Source organism: Microtus ochrogaster, chromosome 7 (genome assembly GCF_000317375.1).
Source record: "Microtus ochrogaster isolate Prairie Vole_2 chromosome 7, MicOch1.0, whole genome shotgun sequence".
Taxonomy (NCBI): domain Eukaryota; kingdom Metazoa; phylum Chordata; class Mammalia; order Rodentia; family Cricetidae; genus Microtus; species Microtus ochrogaster.
This window is the reverse complement of record NC_022014.1, coordinates 83,089,853-83,113,678: the sequence shown is the minus strand read 5'-3', so window position 1 is coordinate 83,113,678 and position 23,826 is coordinate 83,089,853. Positions and strand designations below refer to the sequence as shown.

At 54.0% G+C, this 23,826-nt stretch overlaps 1 protein-coding gene across 4 annotated transcripts in view; it reads right to left on the bottom strand.

The window, feature by feature from the left end:
• Positions 1 to 22,202, bottom strand: part of Baiap2 (BAI1 associated protein 2) — a 66,732-nt gene extending 44,530 nt beyond the window's left edge. For 3 of the 4 annotated variants that reach the window (XM_005350840.2, XM_005350841.2, XM_005350843.2), the window contains exons 1-3: positions 22,035 to 22,201; positions 6,839 to 6,914; positions 4,076 to 4,162 (exon numbers count right to left, since the gene is read on the bottom strand). In XM_005350840.2, the coding sequence (XP_005350897.1) occupies positions 4,076 to 4,162; positions 6,839 to 6,914; positions 22,035 to 22,088 (217 nt within the window). In that variant the 5' untranslated portion in view covers positions 22,089 to 22,201. Of the gene's footprint in view, positions 1 to 4,075; positions 4,163 to 6,838; positions 6,915 to 22,034 lie in introns of all 4 variants that reach the window. The other variant, XM_013347622.2, reaches the window with a different exon arrangement.
• Between the last annotated feature and the right edge of the window lie 1,624 nt (positions 22,203 to 23,826).

The following is a 23,826-nucleotide window of genomic DNA, read 5'->3' as shown; positions in this document are numbered from 1 at the left end:
AGAGCACTGGCTGCTCTTCCAGAGGACCTGGGTTCGATTCCCAGCACCTGCAAGGCAGCTCACAACTGTCTGTAGTTCTAGGGGGTCTGACACCCTCACACAATACACATGCAGGCAAAACACCAATGCACATAAAATGAATCATCAAAATTTTTAAAAAAAATTAATAAGCTACCAAACTAAAGTTAACAATTAAATTCAAAATTAAAATTGACCTGTTTCTCCTTCTAAAAATACCAGGAGGCCCAGCTTGCTGGTGCATTCCTGTAATTCTAGCTCCTGAGAGGTGCAGGTAGGACAAGTGAATGAAAGACCAGACCAGCAAGATAACGAACTCATCAGGATATCATGTCACTAAGCTTGACAAACTGTCAGCTCTCAGGGACACAGTTCGTAGAAGAAATCAACTCCTAGAAGTGATTTTTGAACCGTCACACTAGCTCACCCTCCTCACCAAATAAATAAGTATAATAATCTTTTAAAATATTTATTTATTTTCAAGACAGGGTTTCCTCTGTACAGCCCTGGCTGACCTGGAACTTGCTCTGTAGGACCAGGCTGGTCTCCAATTAAGAGATCCACCTGCCTCTGCCTTCAGAGTGCTGGGATTAAAGGCGTGTGCCACCACACCAGGCTCAGAGTCAATGTTTTCAAGATAAACCCTGACACAAGATCTAAATTGTGGAGAACCTTCCAGAACCCATTATAAAGACAAGCACCCAAATAAAATAAGGGATACAAGCCCTTGAATTTAATTTTACTAAAGATAAATAAACGGCAACTAAGCACCTGAAAAAGATGATGAACATCATTAATTAGAGAAATGTAAATCGGGGAATGACCTAAACCAGGACAACCTGAATAGTGCTCAGCAGACAAGCATACAATGAGCTGTACGGAACCCCAGACTATCAGTATGGCGCGACCTACGAGCGTGCGACCTATGAGCGTGCGAGGGGGCCAGACGACGAAGCCTGCCACGCCCTGATGGCACTGCATTGACACCAGTCCCTCAATCACAGTGGTGGCCTGAAGATGGGGGGAGGCCCGACAGATGCGCCATCATGCACACGGGAAACTCTCCCCGCGGTATGTTCCCAAGTGCGCAGCTGATGCCTCATTCCCAGGCAAAGCAGTGCAAGCGAGCGGTCCCAGTGGATTGTGGGTCTCAGCTGGGAAGAGGGCGTTTACAACTATCATAATACACTGTATTGATTTTAGCAAAGATTTTAATAGTTATACGGGGTAAGGTAGAGGATGGCACCAGAAAGCAAACTCCGCCCTAAGCATCCCTTGGCGGAAAGTTAAGAAGGGACAGTACGGACCTGTCTTTTAGACACTCGGAAGCAAGCAGCACATGGAGCGGAGCAGCTGACTGAGTGGGAGACGTGGGCAGGGGGGGGCGGGTAGCAGGGCTGACTTATTTTTAAAGCAAAGCACTGCTGCTTTCACACAGACTTCAACCATTTGCTCTGCAATTCCACTCCCAGGTATCTGCCCGAGAGAAACGAAATATAAGCCCACACGGATACTTCACGCTCACGCTCGACACTATTCACAGCAATCAGGGCAGAAGTCACTCCACCAGCAGATGAGCAGGCCAGGTGTGGCGACACCCGCCTGTAATCACAACACTACCAGCACTTGGGAGAAGGCGGGAGGACTGGAGTTCATGCCAGCCAGGACCAGAGGGAGATAAACAGACGGGGTCCACCATACAGTGGAATATTGTCTGCAGTGGGGATTACCAGGTATCACAGTGTGCCCAGGCCTGTGAGCTCAGCTGGCAGGCAAGCACAATGGGGTGGTGAAGGCCTTGACTGTGGGGCCTCATTGGCAGGGGTGGCCAGGTCTGGGTTTGGTGGCCACATGGAGGTCTCACAAGGGAGCTCCTGAACCAAGGTTCAGGCTCGTAGGTCTGGGAAGCTACCCTTCTTCACAGTCCAGTTTTTTTTTAACTCCTCAGGACACCATAACAGCGTATGTGAGCCCTACATGTCTACAGTAGAGCTTATAGTCAAGAAGCATGACACCTGCCACCACATATGAACCTCGAAAACATAGGCTGCCGAAGAGTCAGACATGAGCTCACACACGGGACAGTTCGTTACAGGAAACGTCCAGGACAGGCGAATCCAAAGGCGGACCGCAGGTGGGCAGCTGTTAACAGACACGGTTTTCTCTGGGAGTGACGGAGAAGTTGGAGCTAGAGAGTGGGAACAAGCTCACAATACACCAAGCCCAGGAAACCGTTCACTTTCGGCGGTGAAATGTACAGCACGTGAGTCACACCAGAAAACCTGTTACCGAAAGAAGATCTGAGCCAGGCCGGCACCGGCTGACCAGCTCTGCAGCACGCGAGGAAGGATGCTCTCCAGTCACCCCAGGGGACTGCAGAGCCCACACAGACAGCAGCTCCCTGGTTCCGATCGAGCTCTGAGCCTCTCTCCCCTGCCGCTCCCCGAGTCCTGCAGTGTCACAGGAGCCCAACAATCACCAGCAAGAAATTCTGGAATTTCCCAGCGGCCCCAGGTGCACACTGCTCACTACAGGGCGTAAAGTGCCTGGCTTTTCTCTGACCACACTCTCGCCCTCCATGTGACCACAGAATAAGAAAATGACCCCTCCAAGTGGGGCGGTGGTGGTGCGTGCCTTTATCCCAGCACTCCGGAGGCAGAGGCAGGCGGAACTCTGTGAGTTTGAGGTCAGCATGGTCTACAGAGCGAAGTTCCAGGACAGGCTCCAAAGCTACAGAGAAACCCTGTCTCGAAAAACCAGAAAAGAAAATGACCCTTCCACATAGACTCCTACAGTGCCCTCTGAGGAATTAAAAAAAACAGACTGTGAAAAAGGGTAACGTCCCAGGCCTATGAGCCTGGAACTTGGTTCAGGAGCTTTGTGGGACCTCCATGTGGCCATGAAACCCAGAACTGGCCAATGAGAACAGCGAGCTGAGCCTACAGACCTGGCACCTGGCACCCCCACTGCAGCCCCGCGCCCTCACTTCTCAGCCTGTAGAGGCTTTCGGTTAGCACTGCACCTCAGAGACAGAAGGGCCCCTAACAGCGCCACCAGCTGGCCAGAGCAGTCAGTCCCCTCTCCCCCCATTTCAATGACTGTTATGGAGGCTGGAAAAGGCACAAAAGGACAAGGGGGGCAGAGCAGGCAGAGCTGCGTACACAGGGTCTCTGCCGGCAAGCTCAGAGACACATCTTTGAGCTGAAATTAACACATACACAAAGAAATCCGGTCCCTGACCCGTACATATAACCCAGACCTCTTGTCAGCACAGGGGAGCTACTGATCCCAAACCTGGCCCTCCCAGGATAGCCATCTGCTTCCTTCTGAACACCCCTACCTGGCGTCCTTGCTAGCAAGGCACAGGGACCACATTCTGGAATGGTCCCCGTAGGGAGGCCTCCACGGCCAGGGAGCCCAGATGCAGAAGCTTGTCCTCTGTGCTAGAAGAAACTAAGCGGTTCTAGGCCAATTTAATGTTTCCTCAGTGTCCAAGGACAGCCTGGGAGCTGCAGATAAACAAAGCCAGCACACTGTAGCCTGCCTCACAGCCCAGCATCCCTGCGAGGGAGGAGAGACCTCAGCCACATCAGCATCCTGCCCCCAAGCCCAGGGCACATGAAAACACAGGCAGGCATAGGAATAAAGACCTCCTGGGAAGTTCCACCTTCAGGCGCTTCCCGAGTCTCCTGCGTTATGAGGTTTGCAGATGGGGCGGGTGCACCCTCCAAGGGCTCCACCCTTTTCACTTGCTTCAGTGCCGTTAGTGACCACGTCAGTCCAACTCCATCTGTCACTTAAGCCTTAGCCCCAGTGCCTCTAAGTGTGGCTTTGCCAAGCCCTTCAGGGAAGATGAGCCCACCAAGGTGAGCTCCCAGCAGGACTCTAAGGCTGCACGGTACATGCCACTTTCCATGGAGAATACCCTCACCAGCTCTGCCGTTTTAAAACTATTTTTCTTATTTAATAGATAAAAGCTAGCTTCCAGCCTGGCACCCAGTTCTCCAGACCTGCCTGGGTAGATCCTCCAGGCCCTCTTCCCAGCCAAAGGTCTTACCAAGTTCCTTGGAGCCCTGGCTCTCACTGGCCAGCTCCCCCATCTTCACCAGAGCATCGAAATAGCCTTTGGCGGCAAAGGTGACACCTGCAGAGAGAGGAAAGTGGGGTTAACTCCTGCACGGAACCCAAGTGAGAGCCGCTGCCGACAAGGACAAGGACAGTGGTGGCGCCCACCCCCTACCTAACTAAGCCTGGACAAGTTCAAGGAGTGCTTTAGCTTCACTGTTCCTGCGGACGCCGCTGTTTCTTGTTGATACTCTTATTCCACTGCCATCACGAGGGTTCCTTTTATTTGTAAGAACACAGTGTACTGTGCAGGCCCAGAGCTATTCAAGTAAAACTGCGGAGCGTGGTGCCCTGTCATGTGCTGCTTGACAAGGGGGGAGGGAGTGCAGCTTTCGGTGTACTACACCAGACAGAGCACCTACAGACCCTGGGAAAGATCAAGGCGGATCTGGAAGGCAGGCAGCCACTAGTCTATCCAAAGATTCCAAGTAGGGAGACAGTCACTGTCCTCTCTGTCTCAGAGAGGGCCCCAAGCAGGAGCAGGTGCCCCCCTCCAAAGCAGGCTAAAGGCATCACAGCCCCATTTCGTAGCCATGGGGCTTCTGGGTGTGGAAAGCTCAGTATCCACCTGTTCCTCCCACCAGCCCAGTGGCTGCTGCTGACAGGACACGCAGCTCCAGCCGCCAGGTCTAGACTTCCTTGGAGTGCCTGGCATACTTCTTCACCTGAGGGGCCCCGACCACTGCTCAAAGGAGGGAGGACCGAAGAGGCCCCTAGGTCTGGAGAGCAGGGCCACAGAAAGCAGCCAGATTACAATTTCTAATTTGTTTCCTACACAACTCTGTTAGAGGGTGGTAGCTGGGCACTCTATCAAACTTTATATGGTTTTCAATTAAGTGCACACAATTGGTTCTGTGGTCCAAGATCGCATCCTTGGGGGACGGAGGGGTCTCAGTTGCCTGGGAGGGCGGACCTCTTAAAACAAATGGAAGGGAAAACAAAGGAGAAGTTGGGCACTTGGAGGCTGTGGGGCTGAGCGGTGCGGATAGCCTGTGAGACAGAGCCCAGCCTAGACAATCAGGGAAAACAGGAAGAGGAAGTAAGCATCCAGCTTGTCCCACAGGCAGCCTTGACAGGAAATCAGTGCCTGAGCGTCAGGAGCTGAAGGGCAGCATCAAAGGGGAGGGGACTACGACTATACTCCATGACATCCACGGGGAAGGAGAGCCCACACCTCAAACGCGAGACACCTGGGCACTGAAATCTGCCCCCGGAGGAAAGACTCCTAGCAGCTAGGTCACCAAGCACCACACAGAACGGCTTTGGAAGGGGACATCACTGCTGTGGAATGTGTCATTATGGCACACAGCCATCCAAGCCTTCCAATATACCAGACACAGTCCACCCGAAATCAGAGCAGGGCAGAAGCAGCTGGTTACATTCAAGGCCCTAGAAAGTTCTCTTGCTGGGAGAACTGGAGCATCGCGTGCTGTGCCTGGAGATAAAAGGGTCACTCAGGACATGGGACAGAAGCCTCATTGTTGGTCTCCATGCTGCACTTCTGCGTCTGGAGGCTTCTTCCATGGGGGTTGCAATCAGGCACAGAGAGTCAACTCCTCTTCCCACAGAAAGCAGCTGGGGGAGGCCAGGCTCAGAGCAGGAGAGCAAGGGGGTGGTGAATGTAATCTCGATACTTGAGAGGCCGAGGCAGGGTAGCGGAGAGATTGAGGCCAGCCCTAAGGACTTTGGGCCTGTGCTGTGAGTTCCAATCGACCAGGATCACGAGATGGTCTTCTCCCACACCTCGCCTTGACGTGGCCTCAGTGATGGCTGGGGATATGCGGGAGTATTCTACCAACAATAGAATAGACCAGGGTCCCTGGAAGGACTCAGGTACAGGGGCCACTTGGCAGGACTGTTTGACTACAGTGGGAAAGTCCTTGTTCCCACACTGGGTAAGGCAAGAAAGAGGGGACAATGGTGGCTTGACAGTTCCAGCCGGACAGTGTGTGTGACCAGGATCAAGTTCTCAAGTGACCACCGGCTTCAGGGCGCAAAACAAGACCCCGTTCACTAAACATAGCTCTATCTGCTGCCTTGAACTTGAAACCTGTAACTGAACAAGGGGCTCATCCCACACGTGGGGCCACAGCACGATGAAGCTGTAGGAGAGAGGATATGGTGCATATGCTTTACATGATGGGGGGCTGCCGCAGCCCTGCCTTCACAGGTGAGGTCACAGGTACAGTGACCACAGGGTCAGGCCCAGGAAGAGTGACTCTCTTGATGCATGCTAGGACCAATGGTGGGTTTCAAAGTCCCCTCCCTCCAAGAGCTGGGGGTGGACGGTGTTGAAGAACCTGGGAGCCACGGGTCCAGCACCACCGCACCAGTCCCCAGAGGAGCGGCAGCACGTCTGTTCACCAGAGTGAGGGCACTAGCCCTAGACCCAGGGTCGCTGCAGTCCCAGCCCCAGCACTGTACTTTGCATAGGGTTCTAAAGAGCAGCCATCCAAATCCTTGTCTCCAAGAAGCCTGCTTGTTACCACAGCTGTGGGACAAGAGCAGCCTGCATGGAGACCAGCCCGCCTGGAAACAGCCTGTGGTCACAGGTCACACTCAGAGCACATGGGTGTACACACCCCCTACTCATCTCAACCAGACGTTTCTGGGACAAAAGGCCTAGAGGCTTCTGACCAGGCTGAAGGGAAGTCCACCTGTGAGCCAGGGGCCAGGGGCCAGGGGCCAGCTATACCTGCCAGTGCTTTCTCGTAGTTCTTCCCCATGGCGATGAAGTTGCGGAGGCTGGGGTTGAACTGCTCCATGATGGTCTGGAAATGAACAGAGAAAGCAACGTTAGGGCTGGAGAGATGGCTCAGTGGTTAAGAGCATTGCCTGCTCTTCCAAAGGACCCGAGTTCGATTCCCAGCAACCACATGGTGGCTCACAACCATCTGTCATGAGGTCTGGTGTCCTCTTCTGGCCTACAGACATATATGCAAACAGAATAGTGTGTCCATAATAAATAAATAAATATTTAAAAAAAAAAAAAAAGAAAGCAACATTACCTCACCACCATCCACCCATAGCTGGGAGGGCTCTGCCTGGATGGGACCCAGAAACGCTGCCCCATCTCCCCAAGTCGAAGCCGTAGCTCTGCCCACTGTGAACACTGCACCCTGGGGGCGGGCAGGGGCCTGCTGCAGAGAGAGCTGTCTGCAGAGCAACAAGGGGTCTTTGCAGGGCCACATGGCACAGGCGGCACTCACAGGCATGGCTTCCGAGGCGCCAGTACTCAGCTGGCGGGGCTGAGTCAGCTGTGGGAAGCCACCCGTCGGCCACACACAAATGTTCAGCGACGCCCCCCATGCCACCACCCTAACTCAATACACCAATTACCAGCGTCAGCTCTGATTAGAGCCGCATACAGCCTGATTTACAAAGACCGTACTATGAATAATCCAACAGGCTCCGGATCTGCTTGCCTGACGGACTGCAGTCCCGTGCCAATATCGGCAGTTCTTAGACTCAAGAAATTAGATTTTCACTGTGAAGGCCAAATAAATGTTTTAATTACATGGCATAGAAACAGGCGCACACAAACAGCAGCCAAATGAGAATCCTACTAGTGGAGTACCCATAAACTGTCAACAGCCTACGCCAGTCAAGGGAGGACCCCAGGAGGAACTTTGAAAGAAAACCTCACCAGACCACATCCTAAGCCACGGGGAGGATGCCACGCTGGGAGCCCACGCTTCCTGAGGATAACAGGAAGGGACGCCACCTGGCTTTATACCAACTCAGGCCAACCTGTGACCCCCGTAAAGAACCAACATGACAAACAAGGGCATTTGAGGGCACCAGGGCCCGTGCAGGCTCCAAAAAACCCAGCACTGGACACATTCTGCACTGGCTGCCCTGAGGTACGGCAGGATACCCTCACCAAGAGGCATCGAGACCCTCCCTCACTCTTGGGGAAAGGAGGGCTCCTCGCCCACAGGAACCTCGACAGCCACACTTCTCAGCCACCTCTGCATGCTAGACCAGAAGCCACATGCACGACCACTCAGCAACCAGGGAGCGAAGGCAGAAGGGGCCCAGCAGATGGCACAGGAGGGCAGACTGTCAGGAAGAAGAGGAGGCAGGCAGGTGAGAGCAGTGAAAACGCCCCAGGCCAAACCAAGCTGTGCAGTAAGGGCTCAGGGCTAAGAGGAGAGGAAGTGAGTGTAGCTACATCTCTAAGACAGGACAGGAAGCCGGGAGGATCTGAGAAGGGCCATGCTGGATACACTAGGAAGGCCCTGGTTGCAGATTTTAGTCAAGGGTCAAAGAGGAAGTGGCTAGGAGCCTCCCTGCTGTTTAACCCTCTGACTAGGAAGGGAGGAAGGAGGCTCCTGCCAGGACTGGATTCCTGTGTTCTGTACACCAGGCAGTGACCGAGGACAGTTGGGACTTGAATGGGGAGACCAGAGAGGCAGACACGGGGACAGGACATTAAGGTGGGACTGGATGCATCTCGGGTAGGGTGCAATCCAAAGAGGGCCTGAGAATCAGGAACATGACATGAGCAAGATGCTGGAGATGCTGAGTCTAGAGTAGACCCAAGAGCTTGGACCTAGGACCCTTGAGGATCCTGGCAGGACGAGGAGGCTCAGTCCAGATCAGTCCTGTGAGCCCCAGTAACACCCAGAAACCACCCAAGGCCAAGGAGAGCAGCCCGTGGAGGCACCTGTTGTGTCTTCTGACAGAGAGGGCAGCCGCAAGGTTTCACTTCCTCAGTGCTGCTGAGCTCAGGCAGGAGGAATGTAAGAGGGAGTTAGCTGGCCGGTGTGGGTGGTGAAATGCCAGCGGGGACACCTAGGCATGGCCACAGCCTCCACCTGCTCCAGAGCAGGCAGTCAGCTGGGGACGCACTGGTACTGCTGTCTTGGCCTGGAGGCAGTGGCAGGGACTTGAATGCCATTGGGCTGACACCCTGAGGGAGGGCCAGTTTCTTTCCAGGTCTACATAGCAACACCTGCCCTGCCTGGAAAAGTGGGCCTGCGCTGAAGGAGGCTTATTTCCAGGCTCCTGGCCAATGTCATAACCTTTCTTTGGGTCACTTGACTTTCAGCTACCTTAAGAAATCCAGTGGCTCACCAAGGGGGGAATTCATCCAGAGTGTGTGCATACAGGTGCACACATACACTGGTGTGTGTCAGGGTCCCTCTGAGCCCAAGTCCATCTCATTGTTCAAGGGTTCGTGCAGAAGTCATTCTGACGCGGTGCGCCACGCCTGGCGGCGGGTCCTGCCCCTCCTCATCCAGCTCCCCGCCTGCCTGCTATAGACTGGCTGGGAGAACCAGCTCCTGCCTGGGACTGTGCAGGTGCTAAGTGCAGCATTCAAAGGGAGAAGAGATCATCTTCCTTATCAACAACGTGGGGCAAAAATAAACAAACTCAAGATTCCCAGGAAGGAAGAACCTCCCATTCATGAAAGCCTGAAGCCAGGACACCAAGCACAGGGCTGGGTGGTCCAGACAGGCAACTCTCAGGCGCACGCTCTCTCTTCTCCTCCCCCCCTCCCTCTTTCTCTCTTTCCTGGCAAGACAGAATCCTACTCAATAAACAAGTACCTTCAAAGCCCATGCCAGTGACCTGCCTGCTCCAAAATAGGCCGTGGCTGTGCAGAGGCTCATTGGGTAGCTTTCCTGGACCAGGAACTATATTTAGAACCACAATTCTTTTATGTATTCACCTGCTCAATCAGTATTTATTAGCAACACCTTTCACACACCACATAAGACTCTGGAGTACCTGCCAACCCACAAGAGACATCCTACAGAACAGGGGCCTCAGGAAGCCCACCGAAAGAGCATCAGCCCTCCAGCTAAAATTACACTGGCCTTTCACAGGCAGGGTGTCCTGTGGTCAGTACAGCCTCACCCCTGACCTCTTTAAAGAAAAGTTTTCATCATGTAGCCCTACCTGGCCTGGAACTTTTTTTGGTTTTTGAAGACAGGGTTTCCCTGTGTAACAGCCCTAGTTTGTCCTGGAACTTGCTTTGCAGACCAGGGTAGCCTCAAGCTCACTGAGATCCACCTGCCTGTGCCTCCCCAGTGCTGGAATCAAAGGCGTGCACCACCACTGCCTGGCACTGGAATTTTTTATCTTATTAGTCCAGGTCAGCCTGGAACTGAGAGCTCACCCCTTTTCTCTGCCTCTTGAGAGCTGGACTACAGGTGTGTGTCGCTACAAACTGCTCAGGCCCAGCTAACTCACTAGAAAGGCAGGCATCTGCTCTGCAGTCCAAGGCACTACCCAGGAGAGAGGGAACCCCACACACCCGTAGCTCCAGTGCAGGTTGACCCAGCAAGACCTGCCTAGGACGTCACATATCCAGGGAATAAAATCAACTCCAGGTATTCAGCGAGCACAGAGGCTTGGCCCTGGACTGTGCCTCTCTTAGTTAGAGTCAAAAAAGGTAGAAATATATATTTATATATTATTTTAGATTTTAAAAAAGACACGGGTTCCTAGAAGGAAATAGTTCTTCTAGAAATGGAGCATGAAGCGGGGCAGCCCAAGCAGAGGCCACCTGCCTACATGCCTCACTTCTACACAGTGTGCCCTGTCCATGGCAGAAGGAAGTTTGCTGTGGCCGAAACATTCTCCATTCTGGGCAGGAGAAGAAGAAATAGAGATACAGAGAGAGAGAGAACACTCATGTGCACACAGGGTCTCCTCGGCAGGATGTGGACGTGTGAGGCAGGAAGAGAAGCCAGGACTGTTCCAGAGCAGAGGGCTGGATTCCTTGCTCCTCAGGGAGCCTTGGTTCTACCAGATCCACAGGGCCAGCTTCAGTTCCCTAGGGTGCTTCAGGGTCAAAGAGATATATTGTAGATAGACAGGTAGTCTTCAAACACTTCAGATATCTACAGAATATGGTATTTAATATATTTTAATAACACTGGTTCTTTTTTTTTTTTTTTTAACGACAATGAGACATCTTTGCTCCTGGCAGCACCGATTTACTTCAGAGAAGATGGTGGGTATCAAAGAAACTCCATATGGAGTTAATTTTCTTTGTGGCAAAAATTAGCCACTGGGCAAGAAACTGCCTTTGCCTTGACTGCTGACAGTATGATCTCCTAATGGACAAGCAGGACAGAAAAGAAAGAACTGCTGGACTTTGCTAAGACAAGGTGGGACAACCCTTCAAATATCTTGCTTCACAGAAAAGTCTGCCAGATATTCTAGGTCTGTAGGCAGAAGAACCTTGGGTGACTGTCCAGGCAGCCAGATGTCTGTCATTTCTTATTTTTGAAAGTTGTTTGCTCTGCACTTCCTGTTTACTCAGGTAATATTATTTCCTTTTCAGGTCTCTGATGGAGTTGAAGACTTTATAGTTATATTTTTACTTGTTAACAAATTCAGAAAAGAAACTCACAAAAGAGGTGTAAAGTATATAAGGTTGACAGACATAAAAAGATAGTTTGGGGCTGGTAATGCAAGTTAGGATAAACAGTGGATTAGGTACAACACTTCAGACTCACCAAGACAGGATAGATAATGGAATAATTTCTCTGAATTTGTCAAATACAAATCGACTGGACATTGCTAATGTAATTATTGCCTATATATTTGTATATGGTTATTGTACTTATTATAGATAGTTTTTCTGGGTTAGTTAAAACCCTTGCTTTTTGTTTAGACAAAAAGGGGGAGATGTAGATTTTGTTTATTTTTTGACAAATAAAGCTTGCCTGGAGATCAGAGCACAAGTCACCAGTTAACCATAGAGGCCAGGCAGTGGTGGCACACACCTTTGATCCCAGCACTAGGGAGGTGGAGACAGGAATATGAGGTGGGTGGAAACGCTGAGGACTCGTAGAGACAGGGTCTCCTCATTCAGTCTAAGCACCTGTAGAGGTGAGACGTCCTGGTGCTGGCTCTTCTGCTTCTCTGATCTTTCACCTTTCACCCTCGATATCAGATACTGGGTTTTTTTTGGGGGGGGGTTGGTTCAAGACAGGGTTTCTCTGTGGCTTTGGAGCCTGTCCTGGAACTAGCTCTTGTAGACCAGGCTGGTCTCGAACTCACAGAGATCTGCCTGCCTCTGCCTCCCGAGTGCTGGGATTAAAGGCGTGCGCCACCACCGCCCGGCGATACTGGGGTTTTATTGTTAAGACTAATCAGGATTCGCGCTTCATCGGTGGGCAAGCATCAGAAGAGAGGGACAGAGCCCAGGACCTTTCAGGAGCTGCAAGGGGACCCAGATGCCACACAACAGGTTACCTCGGAGGAGCTGCCAAAATTAAAAACGAAACTCTGTCTTTGTGATAGGAACGGTGGCCTCGCATCAGGGAGAGCCAGAAGGCCTTCTTCCTCTCGCCCCAACTGTCCCCCAGGAACGACCCCCTGAGACGGCAGCAAACACTTGGCTGAGGACAGGCACAAACACTCAGCCTGCTTCCAGCCTTACTGAGTCCTACAGTCTGAGCTCACTGGGCCCAGAGCTTCCAAGCTACTCTCCTGCTGAGCGTTGGTAAGAAGTGAGCACAGCTGTCCCAAGCTGCTCTCTCTCCTTTCAGAGATCTCTGACATCTGAACCCCTCTTCCCAGCTTGTTTCTGGAGACTCTGGAAGCTGCTGGGCACTCTAAGACTGACCTCTCCTGCACAAGATTCCTAAGGCTAGGGCTCCCAAAGGCAAAAGCCACACCAGAGCCTTGCACCTCGCCTAGGCCCTATGAAAAGAAACCCTTGGTCAGCTTTGCTGGAGGGGCTTGGTCAACAGGCCCCAGGAAATCCAGAAGCCAGATCCGTACCATCTGCCCTGTGTGATAGCCACCGCTACAGGAACCGGTCGACACCCATCATTCCAGCAGCCGTGAGACCAAACAGCTTAACCGTGTCTTTCCTGTCTGTGACAGGAATGTCTGCCCATGCCAACCTCCACAAAGGCACAGCTTCCCAACAGACAGCTCCCGAAGTCGGTTACTCTGGTCTGGGTCACAGACTTTATCCTCAGGAAGACGGGCGGCTGGTGCAGGGAGAGCCATGCAAACTATTAAACTGAAAGCAAACTCCTGTTTTGTTTTGCTTTTTCACAGGGTCTCTCTACATAGCCCTGGTTGTCCTTGAACTTGCTACGTAGACCAGGCTGGTCTTGAACTTACATAGATCCTCCTCCTGCCTCTACCTCCCTAGTATTAGAATTAAAAGCATTCACCACCATGCCAGGTTCCTGGATCCAAATTCCTGATTGGGTCCTGTATAATGACATCACAACATGTTACCCTGGGGACTCAGTGACATAAGCTGAGGGCCTCAATTTGCTTAAATTGGCAGGAACAAGAAATACAATTAGCCTAGAAAGACAGGTCACCATGATGGAGACAGCCAGCCTCCGATGGCACTCCCTCCAGCTGTGAGGCAGATGTTGCCATGGCTGCATGCGCTAAGCCTGTCCTCTAGGCCCCACTGTCTGAATTTGAACGGTCTTTCAAGAGGTCACTAAGGTGAAACTAGGTCCCTAGTGAGGGCTCTAGGCCAGTCTGGCCGGTGTCTTTACAGAAAGGACCATGATACAGATACGGCGTGGGGGTGGCCATATGAAGACACAGGGAAGCCAGGTCCGTCTGCTGGCCAGGGAGAGGTCTCATCTCCTAGGGCTATCTGAGGACCATTGCTGGGCTCAGGTCATCAATTTCAGAACCTAGTTGGCCAGTGCTGGATCACTCCCACATCCAGCATGGCGGGGCTGGAGTCAGTCTTCCCATTACTTCAGATGACAGAAGAGGTCTGATCACTGCTCATCTCTGAGAACACACAAGGCCACTCGCTGGTCCATCTCTCCCTTGAGTATGCTGGCCGAGGACCAGATTCACTGGAGCCAGACCCCCTTGGAACACTCTGAACTATCCCTTAGATCAGGCCTGACAGATGCTGCTACAAACAGGATTGCAGGACCCTTGGTGCCCAGGTATCAGCTTGACACCCTTGCCTGAAGCCCCGACAGAGCTCTGAGAAACCTTCTGTCCCATGGAATGACGGTCCTGGTGGGCAGTGATAAGGTGGGGTCACGGGAGCGGAGGACCTCCTGAGATACCAGAGCCCAAGTCTGGTCTAGTCTGAAGCCCAGCTCAGTCTCCTACCAGTTAAAGAGCGCTGCCCTAACCCCAACCCCAGGGATGCTCCCTCACACAGCAGGCATGCATATGAGACTCTGAGAGCTGTGTCTGGGGAACAGTAGAAGGCACCCAAGACAGTCCACAGACAGTAAAGCTGAGGCCTCCACAGTCCAGAGCCACAGGACAGAGTGGTGACACACCTGGCCCTCTCCTGAAGCAGGGCTGGGACTCAGGCTACTGGCCTGACCACAGCCCAAGACTCCCAATACCTGTACCCTGGTCATCAAAGCCCAAGATTCCAGTCCCAGGGCAGGATGGGTCTACCAAGGGTGAAGATGGACACCAGGCCTCACCTACCTGACATGGTCACCCAGGGTAGAGCTAGGCTCCATAAGCCTCTATAAAAGACGAAGAAGGGTAGAGGGCACAGAGGGAGGGTGCAGAGGGACCGGGGTTTGGTCCATTCCAGGCACCTCTGCCTGCTGCTCCCTTTCCGGCAGTATAAAAGCCCAGCGGTAAGTAGTCATGCGCTTACACAGTTAGGAGCAGGCTCTACCTGGCCTGACGAGGGTCCAGGAAGACTAAGGCTCCTGTGGGTGGGGCGCCTGCCTCCCAACATCCCATTCCATTCCACGGGCACTGTTCCGTCACCCGCGGCAGCTGGGGCAGCTGGGGGTCACTCGGCACACTCCTCTTTGATGTTCCCCTGCTATGAGCGTGTGTCTCAGCCTACGAACCACTCCAAGATCATGAAGAGGAGGAAGAGGAGGAGGCCTGGTTGCTGGCTGGACACTAGAAAGTAACCAGCAACAGAAATGGTAGCTCCTTGGAAGCTTGAAAGACAATCCCAGAGCCACCCCAAAAGTGTTTTATCAGTACCTCTGAATGTTGAGGAGTAAGTGTTGGGGACCCTCAGATGATGACACCCCCGAGCTAAAATGCAGCTCAGAAGGGTCTGATCTCAAATGCAAGTAAGTTTTGGAGAATTCTTTTTTTTTTTTTTTTGGTTTTTTGAGACAGGGTTTCTCTGTGGTTTTGGAGCCTGTCCTGGAACTAGCTCTTGTAGACCAGGCTGGTCTCGAACTCACAGATATCCGCCTGCCTCTGCCTCCCGAGTGCTGGGATTAAAGGCGTGCGCCACCACTGCCCGGCCCAGTTTTGGAGAATTCTTAACATTAAAAAATCTAATATTTACACCCCATCCAGGTTGTGGGTTTTTTGTTTGTTTGTTTGTTTTTTGTTTTTGTTTTGTTTTGTTTTTGAGACAGGGTCTCACCCTGTAGCCTGGCTGACTTGGGACTCATTATGTAGCCCAGACTGGCCTCAAACTCACAGGAATCTCCTGCCTTGGTCTCCCAAACACTGGGATTATGGGTGTGGATCTCTGTGTTCAGCTCCCCGACCCCTCCACCCCCCAGCACTGTGTGGGGTCTGGAGCATGCTAGGAAAATGATCTGCCTCTGAGTTATATACTCAGCCCCTATATAATCCTAAAGGAACTGCTGCAGGGCCCGAGTGGTGGCCCAGGCCCGGGCAGGCAGAGGTAGGATGTGCTAGCCAGACATACAGACTGAGACTCTCTGTCTCTGTCTGTCTCTGTCTCTGTCTCTCTGTCTCTCTGTCTCTCTCACACACACACACACACACACACACACACACACACACACACGTCACTGCAGTAAATAATTCCCAAGCCAGAGGAGAACGTTCTCGCTTGCTCAGGGGTCTCCTCCTCTAGACCAGAGGGTATTCTCTGTGGAACTTCTCACACTCTTTTCCACCAGAGGGCACGGGACTCAGGGCCTTCACCTTAGGCTAGGACATCAAGACTGGCTTCACCGGGCCCTGGAGCATCCACGGACCCTAGGATTATCCTAGTGTTCATGCCACAGCCCAGGTCACACAGGACCAGACACCGTTTTATGGCAGCCCACCGTGGAGCAGGCAGAGAAGAGCTGAGCTAGGCCTGGAAGGTGGGCTGCAGGCAGAAAGGGGTTCTTGTCAATGCTGGCAGCAGCTCAGCTGCAGGATGCCCACACAGACGCAAAGCCTGGGCTTGCCCCAGGTTCTCAAGATGACTCCTTGGAAACCATCAGCTAATGTCCCGCTTCTTCACCATCTCCACGCCACCCTGGCCACTCTGCCCCCTTCCCACCCTCTACTTCCTCATCTCTCTGGCAAGGGAGCAACCTCAAGGGACTCCAGGACCCAGCAGGACAAAACTTGTGCTGCTAACGTTCTGACCTGCCTTGCCAGCCACACACCTGGGTCATCACCTCCAGGGAAACGACACATGCTGGGCCCAAGCTCCTCAGGCCAAGGGCTGAAGAGCTGTCCCTGAGTGTGGGCAGATGGTAGCTCCAATGTCACCTCTTCAGAACCTAGAAATAAAATTTACTCAGACCTAACTGCTGTTGGGTTCCCATCAGAACCCAGCCAAGACCCTGGGGATATATCAGGGAGATAAGTCACCCTGGTCACAGGGATAAAGGGGTCCTGAGTTTCCAAGCCTGGGCCTTGCGAGTGCACAGCACGGGCAGGAAAGATTTATGAGTGGTTCAGACTAGCCATGCCAGCCTCCCCCTGGACCTGCAGGCTGAAGCTTCCTAGCATGTGGTTCGGGGATGCAGCTGTACCCCTCGACCTCTCTGCCACCCCGGGTTGAGGCTCCTCCAGTCATCATGCAGCTATACTTACACAACTGGGCTGGGGATGACTCAGAGCAGGGGGTGGCAGGGGTTGGAGGAAGGTGCCAATGGTCCACGCCCGTTGGTAATTATTCCAGGCGCAGGCAGGGAACACAACACAGCACCGTGTAACGCTGTGCTAAACAGGGTAAGCTGACAGTTGTCCAAGTGCCCTGAGCACAGGCCTTTCAGGGAAGTGAAGCTTCTCTACCTCGAGGCCTCAGCAGAAGACCAGGACAGGAAGGCAGCATGGGAGGCCCTGGGTATGAGCACCAGGAACTAAGACCCAGCACAGGAATCAGACCTAGTCAGCAGCAATCAACTGTCCGGGTATCGGCACAATGACAGCCACAGGCAATGCTGGTCCAGGATATTTAGCACAAAGGGAACCATGAGGGGCTAAGCAGAGACACCTTCCCTGCTCCCGCCGTGACACCTAGCTGTCTAGAGCAGGGCTCACATTTGCTCATCAGCGAGAAGATGGGCTGTCCCTCGGCCTCCCTGTGGCTTGCCTCCCCAAGAAGCTAGGCCCTCCCCTGCAAGACCCTTTCCCTATGCCAAAGGGCAGGATGCAGACCTCAGGGGCTGGCCCTTTGGAAACTGCAACCCAAGAACACGACAGCAGCAAGACTTGAGCCCCCAGCAGCACCCACTTAGCCCCCTCCTGTTGCTGACAGCCTGGGAGCGGCACCAGCCTTCACTGTGACCTCAGGGCTAGCTAGTCGCTGCGGACAGTAAGTCAATCTCCCCCCAAAAGACTTACTCCAGCAAAGACCAACCACTCGGCAGGCACAGACAAGCACTCTTGCAAGCCAACCTGGACACAAAGATGACGATGCCACTGGAACACCACAGTCACCTCCAGCAGCGAACACCAACTGCACACAACAGTGAGCTAGGCACTTCATAAGCTAGCACTCTGGATGGCCTACAGGACAAGGCCTGGGGACGTGGGCTGCAGAGCTGGTCAACTCAGAGGTCAGTACGGCAAACAAGATGGTGCTTTCTGTTACCCTGGCTGAACTGAAACGGAGACAAGATCTGAACTGCCATCCCTAAGATTCTGGCGGTGGGCAAGGACAGGTAACGCTTGAAGGGAGTGCTCAAATGACAGGCCCAGACAGGTCCGCTCGGTGAGAGCAGACCCAGCCTCCCCACTGATAGGCCAGATCCGGAAGTGCCTATAATACACATGTGCACACAGGAAAGAACACAGCACTGGCAGTTAGTGTCTGAGAAACTCTGCTTCACGGTCACTACCCAGCCCGCCCATCTTAAAACAAGGAAAGAGTACCACTTCAGTGTGTGTGGAGAGCTTATGGTCCCACACTTCCATGGACCCCCAAAACATCCTTCTAGAGAAGTAGGAGGGATTTAGGAGGAATGGTGGGGGGCTCCTCCCTGCCAGACCTGACCAATCATAATACGAGTGGGCAGCTCAACTGCTCCAGGAACCTTTCGGTGCCTGCTACCTTCATTGGACGGCTACATCGTGGCCAGGTCAGCTTTCTGCCAATAGCCACAATGTGAGGAAGATGACAGCCGCTGGGAACAATCCCAACCATTTGGCCCACGGCCCTGGGACCACAATACCAAGAGCAGCTTCTGCCAGGCTGCAAACCAAAGGAGAATGTAGCACCGTTCTCGAAGGAGTGATTGTCACCCTCAAGGGTCATGGGGTTACCCAGGATCCAGGGCTTCTCATGGGCTATCATCCTTGAGAAAACACTAAACTCAGCCAGGCATAGAGCACGAGCCTATATTCTTAGCACCTAGAAGGTAGAGGTAGGAGAGTCAGGAATTCAAGGTCATCTTCAGCTGCGTAGCAAGGCTGAGGCAGGTCTAGCCTACCTGAAACCTTGTCTCAGAAAACCAATAACAAACCCTACGAGATGGAGCAGCAGGTGAGGGTGCTCACCACCAGCCGGCAGGCAGAGCGCGGCCACAGCCCACTTGGTAGGAGAGAACACACTCCCACAATGTCCTCTAACCGCCACGTGGGAGCTGTGCAGCACATGCATGCACACACACACATGCATGCACACACACGCGCACACACACACATGGATGCACACACATGCACACACATGCATGCACACACACGCACACACACACGCACACACACACATGCATGCACACAAATAAAAATTTGGAAAGAAAAATGCCAGGCATGGCGATACACACCTTTATCCCAGCACTAGGGAGGCAGAGGCAGGCGGATCTCTATGAGTTCCAGGCCAGCCTGGTCTACATATGAGTTCCAGGCCAGCCTGGTCTACATAGTGAGACCCTATCTCGAAAACATCAACAAATTAGCTGATCTGACCCTCTCTTCTCATCCCACCAGGGTGTCATCAAGCTTCTAAAGAAGTCACTTCTGTATACTCAGAGGGACCCAAAATGGCTCTGAGGCGTTAGCCTGACTTATTCTGAAGAGCACAGATACTCTTTCTTTCACCTGGGCAGAAGACCCTGCCTCCGGAAATCTAGGCCCAATCCAGGTACCACCCAGGGTGTACACCAGTCAGACTCCAGTTTCTGTTGCCTGTGCATGGGGGGAGGTGGAGGGCGGCAGGTCTTCTTTGCCTAGGGCTCCCCTTCTCCACAGGGCCCAAAGGCCTACGGATAAGCTCCTGGTGAACAGCATGAAGCTGTCCTGTTTTTCTTTCCTTCATCTTTCATGAAATTCCCCGAGGACATAGCTCCCAAGGGAACTGAGCCACCAGGAAAGAGGTCAAAGACTGCGTTTTTCCAGGAGGAAAATCAAAACTGTACATTTTATTCTTGAATCCTTAATCAGCAGGGCCAAGGACAAGCATCTCTCTCTGCCAAGGCAAACACCGCTCAGAACTGCAGCCGAAGTGATGCAGGGGCCAAAGCAAACAGCGGAGCTGCATGGCGGGTGACACGGAACAGAGCCACGTCCCAGCCTTCCCAAGAGGTCCTGCCAGCACAGGAACAGCCCCTAGCAGGGAGTCAGTCACCACACGTCCCAGGAGAAGACGCATGGCAGACTGGCTGGACCAGCCTACAGCTGCACACTGGCAGCTCTGGCTCTTCCCCGACTGTGCCTCTGTGTGGGCCGGGTATCTCCTGGCCCACACGCCAAAGCTGCCCAACCTGTACCAGCACCACCACACACCGTGGAGTTCTGAGTAACAAAACACAAGAGAACTGAGCACGGGTGTCAAAGACTCAGTATTGGGCCTCTAGAGGGTACTAGAGCCACTGGCCTACCGGGCAGGAAAGTCCTTCGGACGTCTGCATCCTACCTGTGCCCAACACCTCCAAAGCTTGCGAAGATCTCACGCCACATGTTCACCCGGAAGGAGCGCCAACCACTGCCCAAACAGCAAACGACCCACGAAGAGTCCACCCTGAGTGCCCAGCCTGATAGCCTGCAGCCACTGCTGGACGGCCCACCTCGAGGGCCAAGATCCAGAGAGTTTCTCTGCCACTGCAGCAGCTCTGACTCTGGACATCCGGATGGATTCCAGCAGCATGTGGGGGAAGCCTGGAGCTGGGAGTGCAGGCTGACTGCCCAGGCGGGAGTCTTACTAAGGAGGACTGTGGGATTCTCCAGAGTGAAGCTACTCCTCACACCCTGCATATGCTCAACAGGGAAGTTCCTGTTTGATGGTTCCAGTGCAGAACCAGGAAAAATGGGGAGGTGCAGACTGTGGCCAGGACTTCTCTCCCACCCCTGCAGTAAAGAGCAAACTGTAATGGAACTAATGACTAATAATTTAATAAACCTCACTCCCCTGACAGCATGTGCTTGCTTCCACAGAGCACACCACGGAGTCTTTGGATACTAAACAGAAAACCCAAAGGCTGCTCTGAATCCCGTTTGCCGGCGGCTCCAACACAGCTTTGGAGCTCCTTCAGCCCCTCCACCCACCCTCAGGATTCCTCCAGACCCACGTAGCTACAACTTTAAAGCCTTTATTAAAGAATAAATTAAAAGTATAATCTGCCCCGCGGACTCCAGCCGACACCTAAGGGGCCACCCTAGAAGCTTCCATCTGCTGCCGGCAGCGGAGTGAGCACAGCTAAGGGGGTTTCACAAGCCGCTGCCTAGGAAGGCGCAGCCATGGCTGGTTAGTACAAACAGAAACTGTTGCCCTGGAGCAGAACATGGTCTCATTCAGGCATGAACCAGCAGCTCCATGTAAAAACCAGAGTCTGATCGCAAGCCTTCCGCTGACCCTTCAGACACAGTTTTGAAATAATGCCTGGCTTTGTAAGAGCACTGCCACGGACTGGTCAGGGTAGGGATCTCTCTCTTGAGAAAAAAAAAAAAAAAAACGTCCCTGGGAACTGCAGTGGGCCTGGTGCCATCAGGGAGCCCCAGGCTGTGTTACTGGAGGTGGGGGGCCAGGACTGTGAGAACCCATACTGAAGAAACGGGAAATGGCCCGTCCATCTGTACCCAAGGCACAGACATAACACGACAGCAGGGGGCTTGTCGAGGGGGCCAGAGGAAGGCTCTGCAGTTCTCCTATGAGAAACTGTCATCTCACAGATGAGAATGTGCATGCGACTCTTAACACATATCAGAAGCAAAAGCAGGCGCGTCAGCCTCCTACACAATTAGTCTTCTCCCTCTGCGGTTACATAAGATGATGGATTATCTGTCCACCCATCCAACCTGCCCGCGCTCGACCTCCCACTTGGGGCTACGTCCATTAACAGCCGTAAAGGAGTTGTGGAAAGGGAAAGCCTGTTGAGGAGAAAGTGCCCAGAGGCTGGCATAACAGCGCCTAGGAGAGCCTACGGTGCCACCGTGCCAAGCAAGCGCAGGGCTACGGACCGCTGCAGTCTGCAACCCCCACGCCGCCCCCGCTCCCTCTTCCCCTCACTCAGGGATGGCAGAGCAGCCCAGGCTTCGCGCCGCTCGGTCCCTCTGGACGCCGGGGCAGACAGGCGTACCGAGGGAGCACGCGCGCGCGGGGGCCGAGCGCCGTCGGGGTGGGGGCGCCCACTCGTGCTAGGGGACTGCGCGGACCGCGGCGGGCGCAAGGACCCTGGGCGGGCGCGGCCACCTGTGACCAACCGAAGATCGGCCCACCCCACCCGCAGTTCGGGAGCCGGTGTCCGGCTCGGGCCTCAAGACTCAGGGGCGCACTCGGAGCCGCGCTGGAAACTCACCTTGTAGACATTTTCCGTGAGCCGGTGCATCTCCTCCGAGCGTGAAAGCGACATGGTCCTGGGTCCCGGCTACACCACAGACCAAAGAAGGAGAACAGGCGGCGGTAAGGAAGGCGACAGATACAGAAACAGGAAAAGGCGCGCAGACCAGGACCACAGAGCTCAGCGCCCGGCGGCCGCGGCTTTTATAGACGCTCAGGCCCCACCCCATTTAGACCCCGCCCCCGGGCCCCGCCCCCGCCGCGCCCGGATCACCGCCCCCGGCTGTCCGCCCCCGCCCAACCCAGCCGCTGCTAGGCAACCGCCGGGCCCGCTCCCTCGCCGTCCTTTCCATTGGTGGGTTTCGGAGGCGGGGGCGCAGGGCGGGGATAAAGGCGGGACTCGGAGGCCGGCTGCGGGCAGTGATTGGTCGGCCGCCGGGAGGCGGAGGCGCGGCGCGCGCCGAGGCCCTGGAGCAGCCTGAGGGGGCCGGAGCGACAGCCGGGCTGGGGGCGGGAAGCGGGGGCGGGGTGGCGCAGGAAGGAGCGAGCGCGGGGTGTGGGCGGTGCGGGGGGGCACTCGGGAGGGAGGCAGCGATCGGGGCTGCAGGCCCGCGAGGGTCCCGCAGGAGTGCGCCGGTGGCTCCCGCGCTATTGCAGGTGAGTCGGCGAGGCGTGCGGTCACCCCGGACGGTCTTCCGGAAGGGAGGACTCCCGGGGCGGGAGTGGGTGGAGACAGAGGAGGGTGCTGAATTAGAGGGAGGATCCTGAGCGCAGGAGGGCAGGCGCTGGACGGAGGTTTAGGATTCTGAGAAGAGGACCCAGGAGAGGGGCGCGTGGGGCGTGGAGAGAATCCCGGAGGGTGGTATGGTAGGGAGAGGGGTGGGGGCGGGAGTGGGGGGGGAAGCTCCGGGGGAGGAGCCTCCCAGCCCAGCTGCTGGCGGTATCAGGAAGGCTTGGCGGAGGAAACTGACCAGGTTGGCACACGGGGTTCCAACACAGTTCATTTGGAGAAATATTTACATAAATTAAGCGAGCATAGAGCAATTATTTGCTTTACATTGTAAAACACCAGAGCTGAATGTTTCCTTTTAATTAAACATAACACTCCAGCATCCATTTCCTGGACAGCTGGTCACTCCAATCCTTCGGCAACCCAGAGGACTCCGTGGCGCGGCTGTCAGACAGTTTGCAGGGACTCAGACGGGGCCCGTTCACTCTGCTACACGTGTAAGAAGCACAGGGAGAGATTTAGAAAGCACAGGACAGAGATTTGGCTTCCTGTTCTTTCAGCCACTGGCCCTAGTGTCCTCTTTTTCCTTATTGTTTGGGACATTTTAATCTCTATCCCTGTGTATCTGTTTTCTCGGGCTGTTTCGGTTGCAAGTGGCAGAAAGCCAACTTAAATTTTATTTTTGAACTTTAATTTTTCATTGACTCGTGCAACTGGTTGGTCACAGTTGCCGCTCCCTCCCTGTATCTGTTGATCTAGACCAGCATGGTCTATCTTGCTCCATCCCGCTACGCATTGATCCCTCCCTGATCTGAAGGCCAACAGGGAGCTGGTGCACAGGGGTAGAGGCAGCCCCTCCGTGCTTTCCCCCAGAAGATCGGGGCCATAGAGGAGAATGAGAGGCAGAGGTTGGCAGGAAAAACAGGAGGTCTCTCTGGGAGAGGGAGAAGGGGCTCCCCCAGAAAAGTTCCCATGGTCTGGGCCACCCCCCCTTCTTCTGCAACAACCCAAGACTCTTTCCCTCCACCACCTACCCACAGTCACCCTGTTCTGTCCAAGGACCACACTCGCATGGGTGACA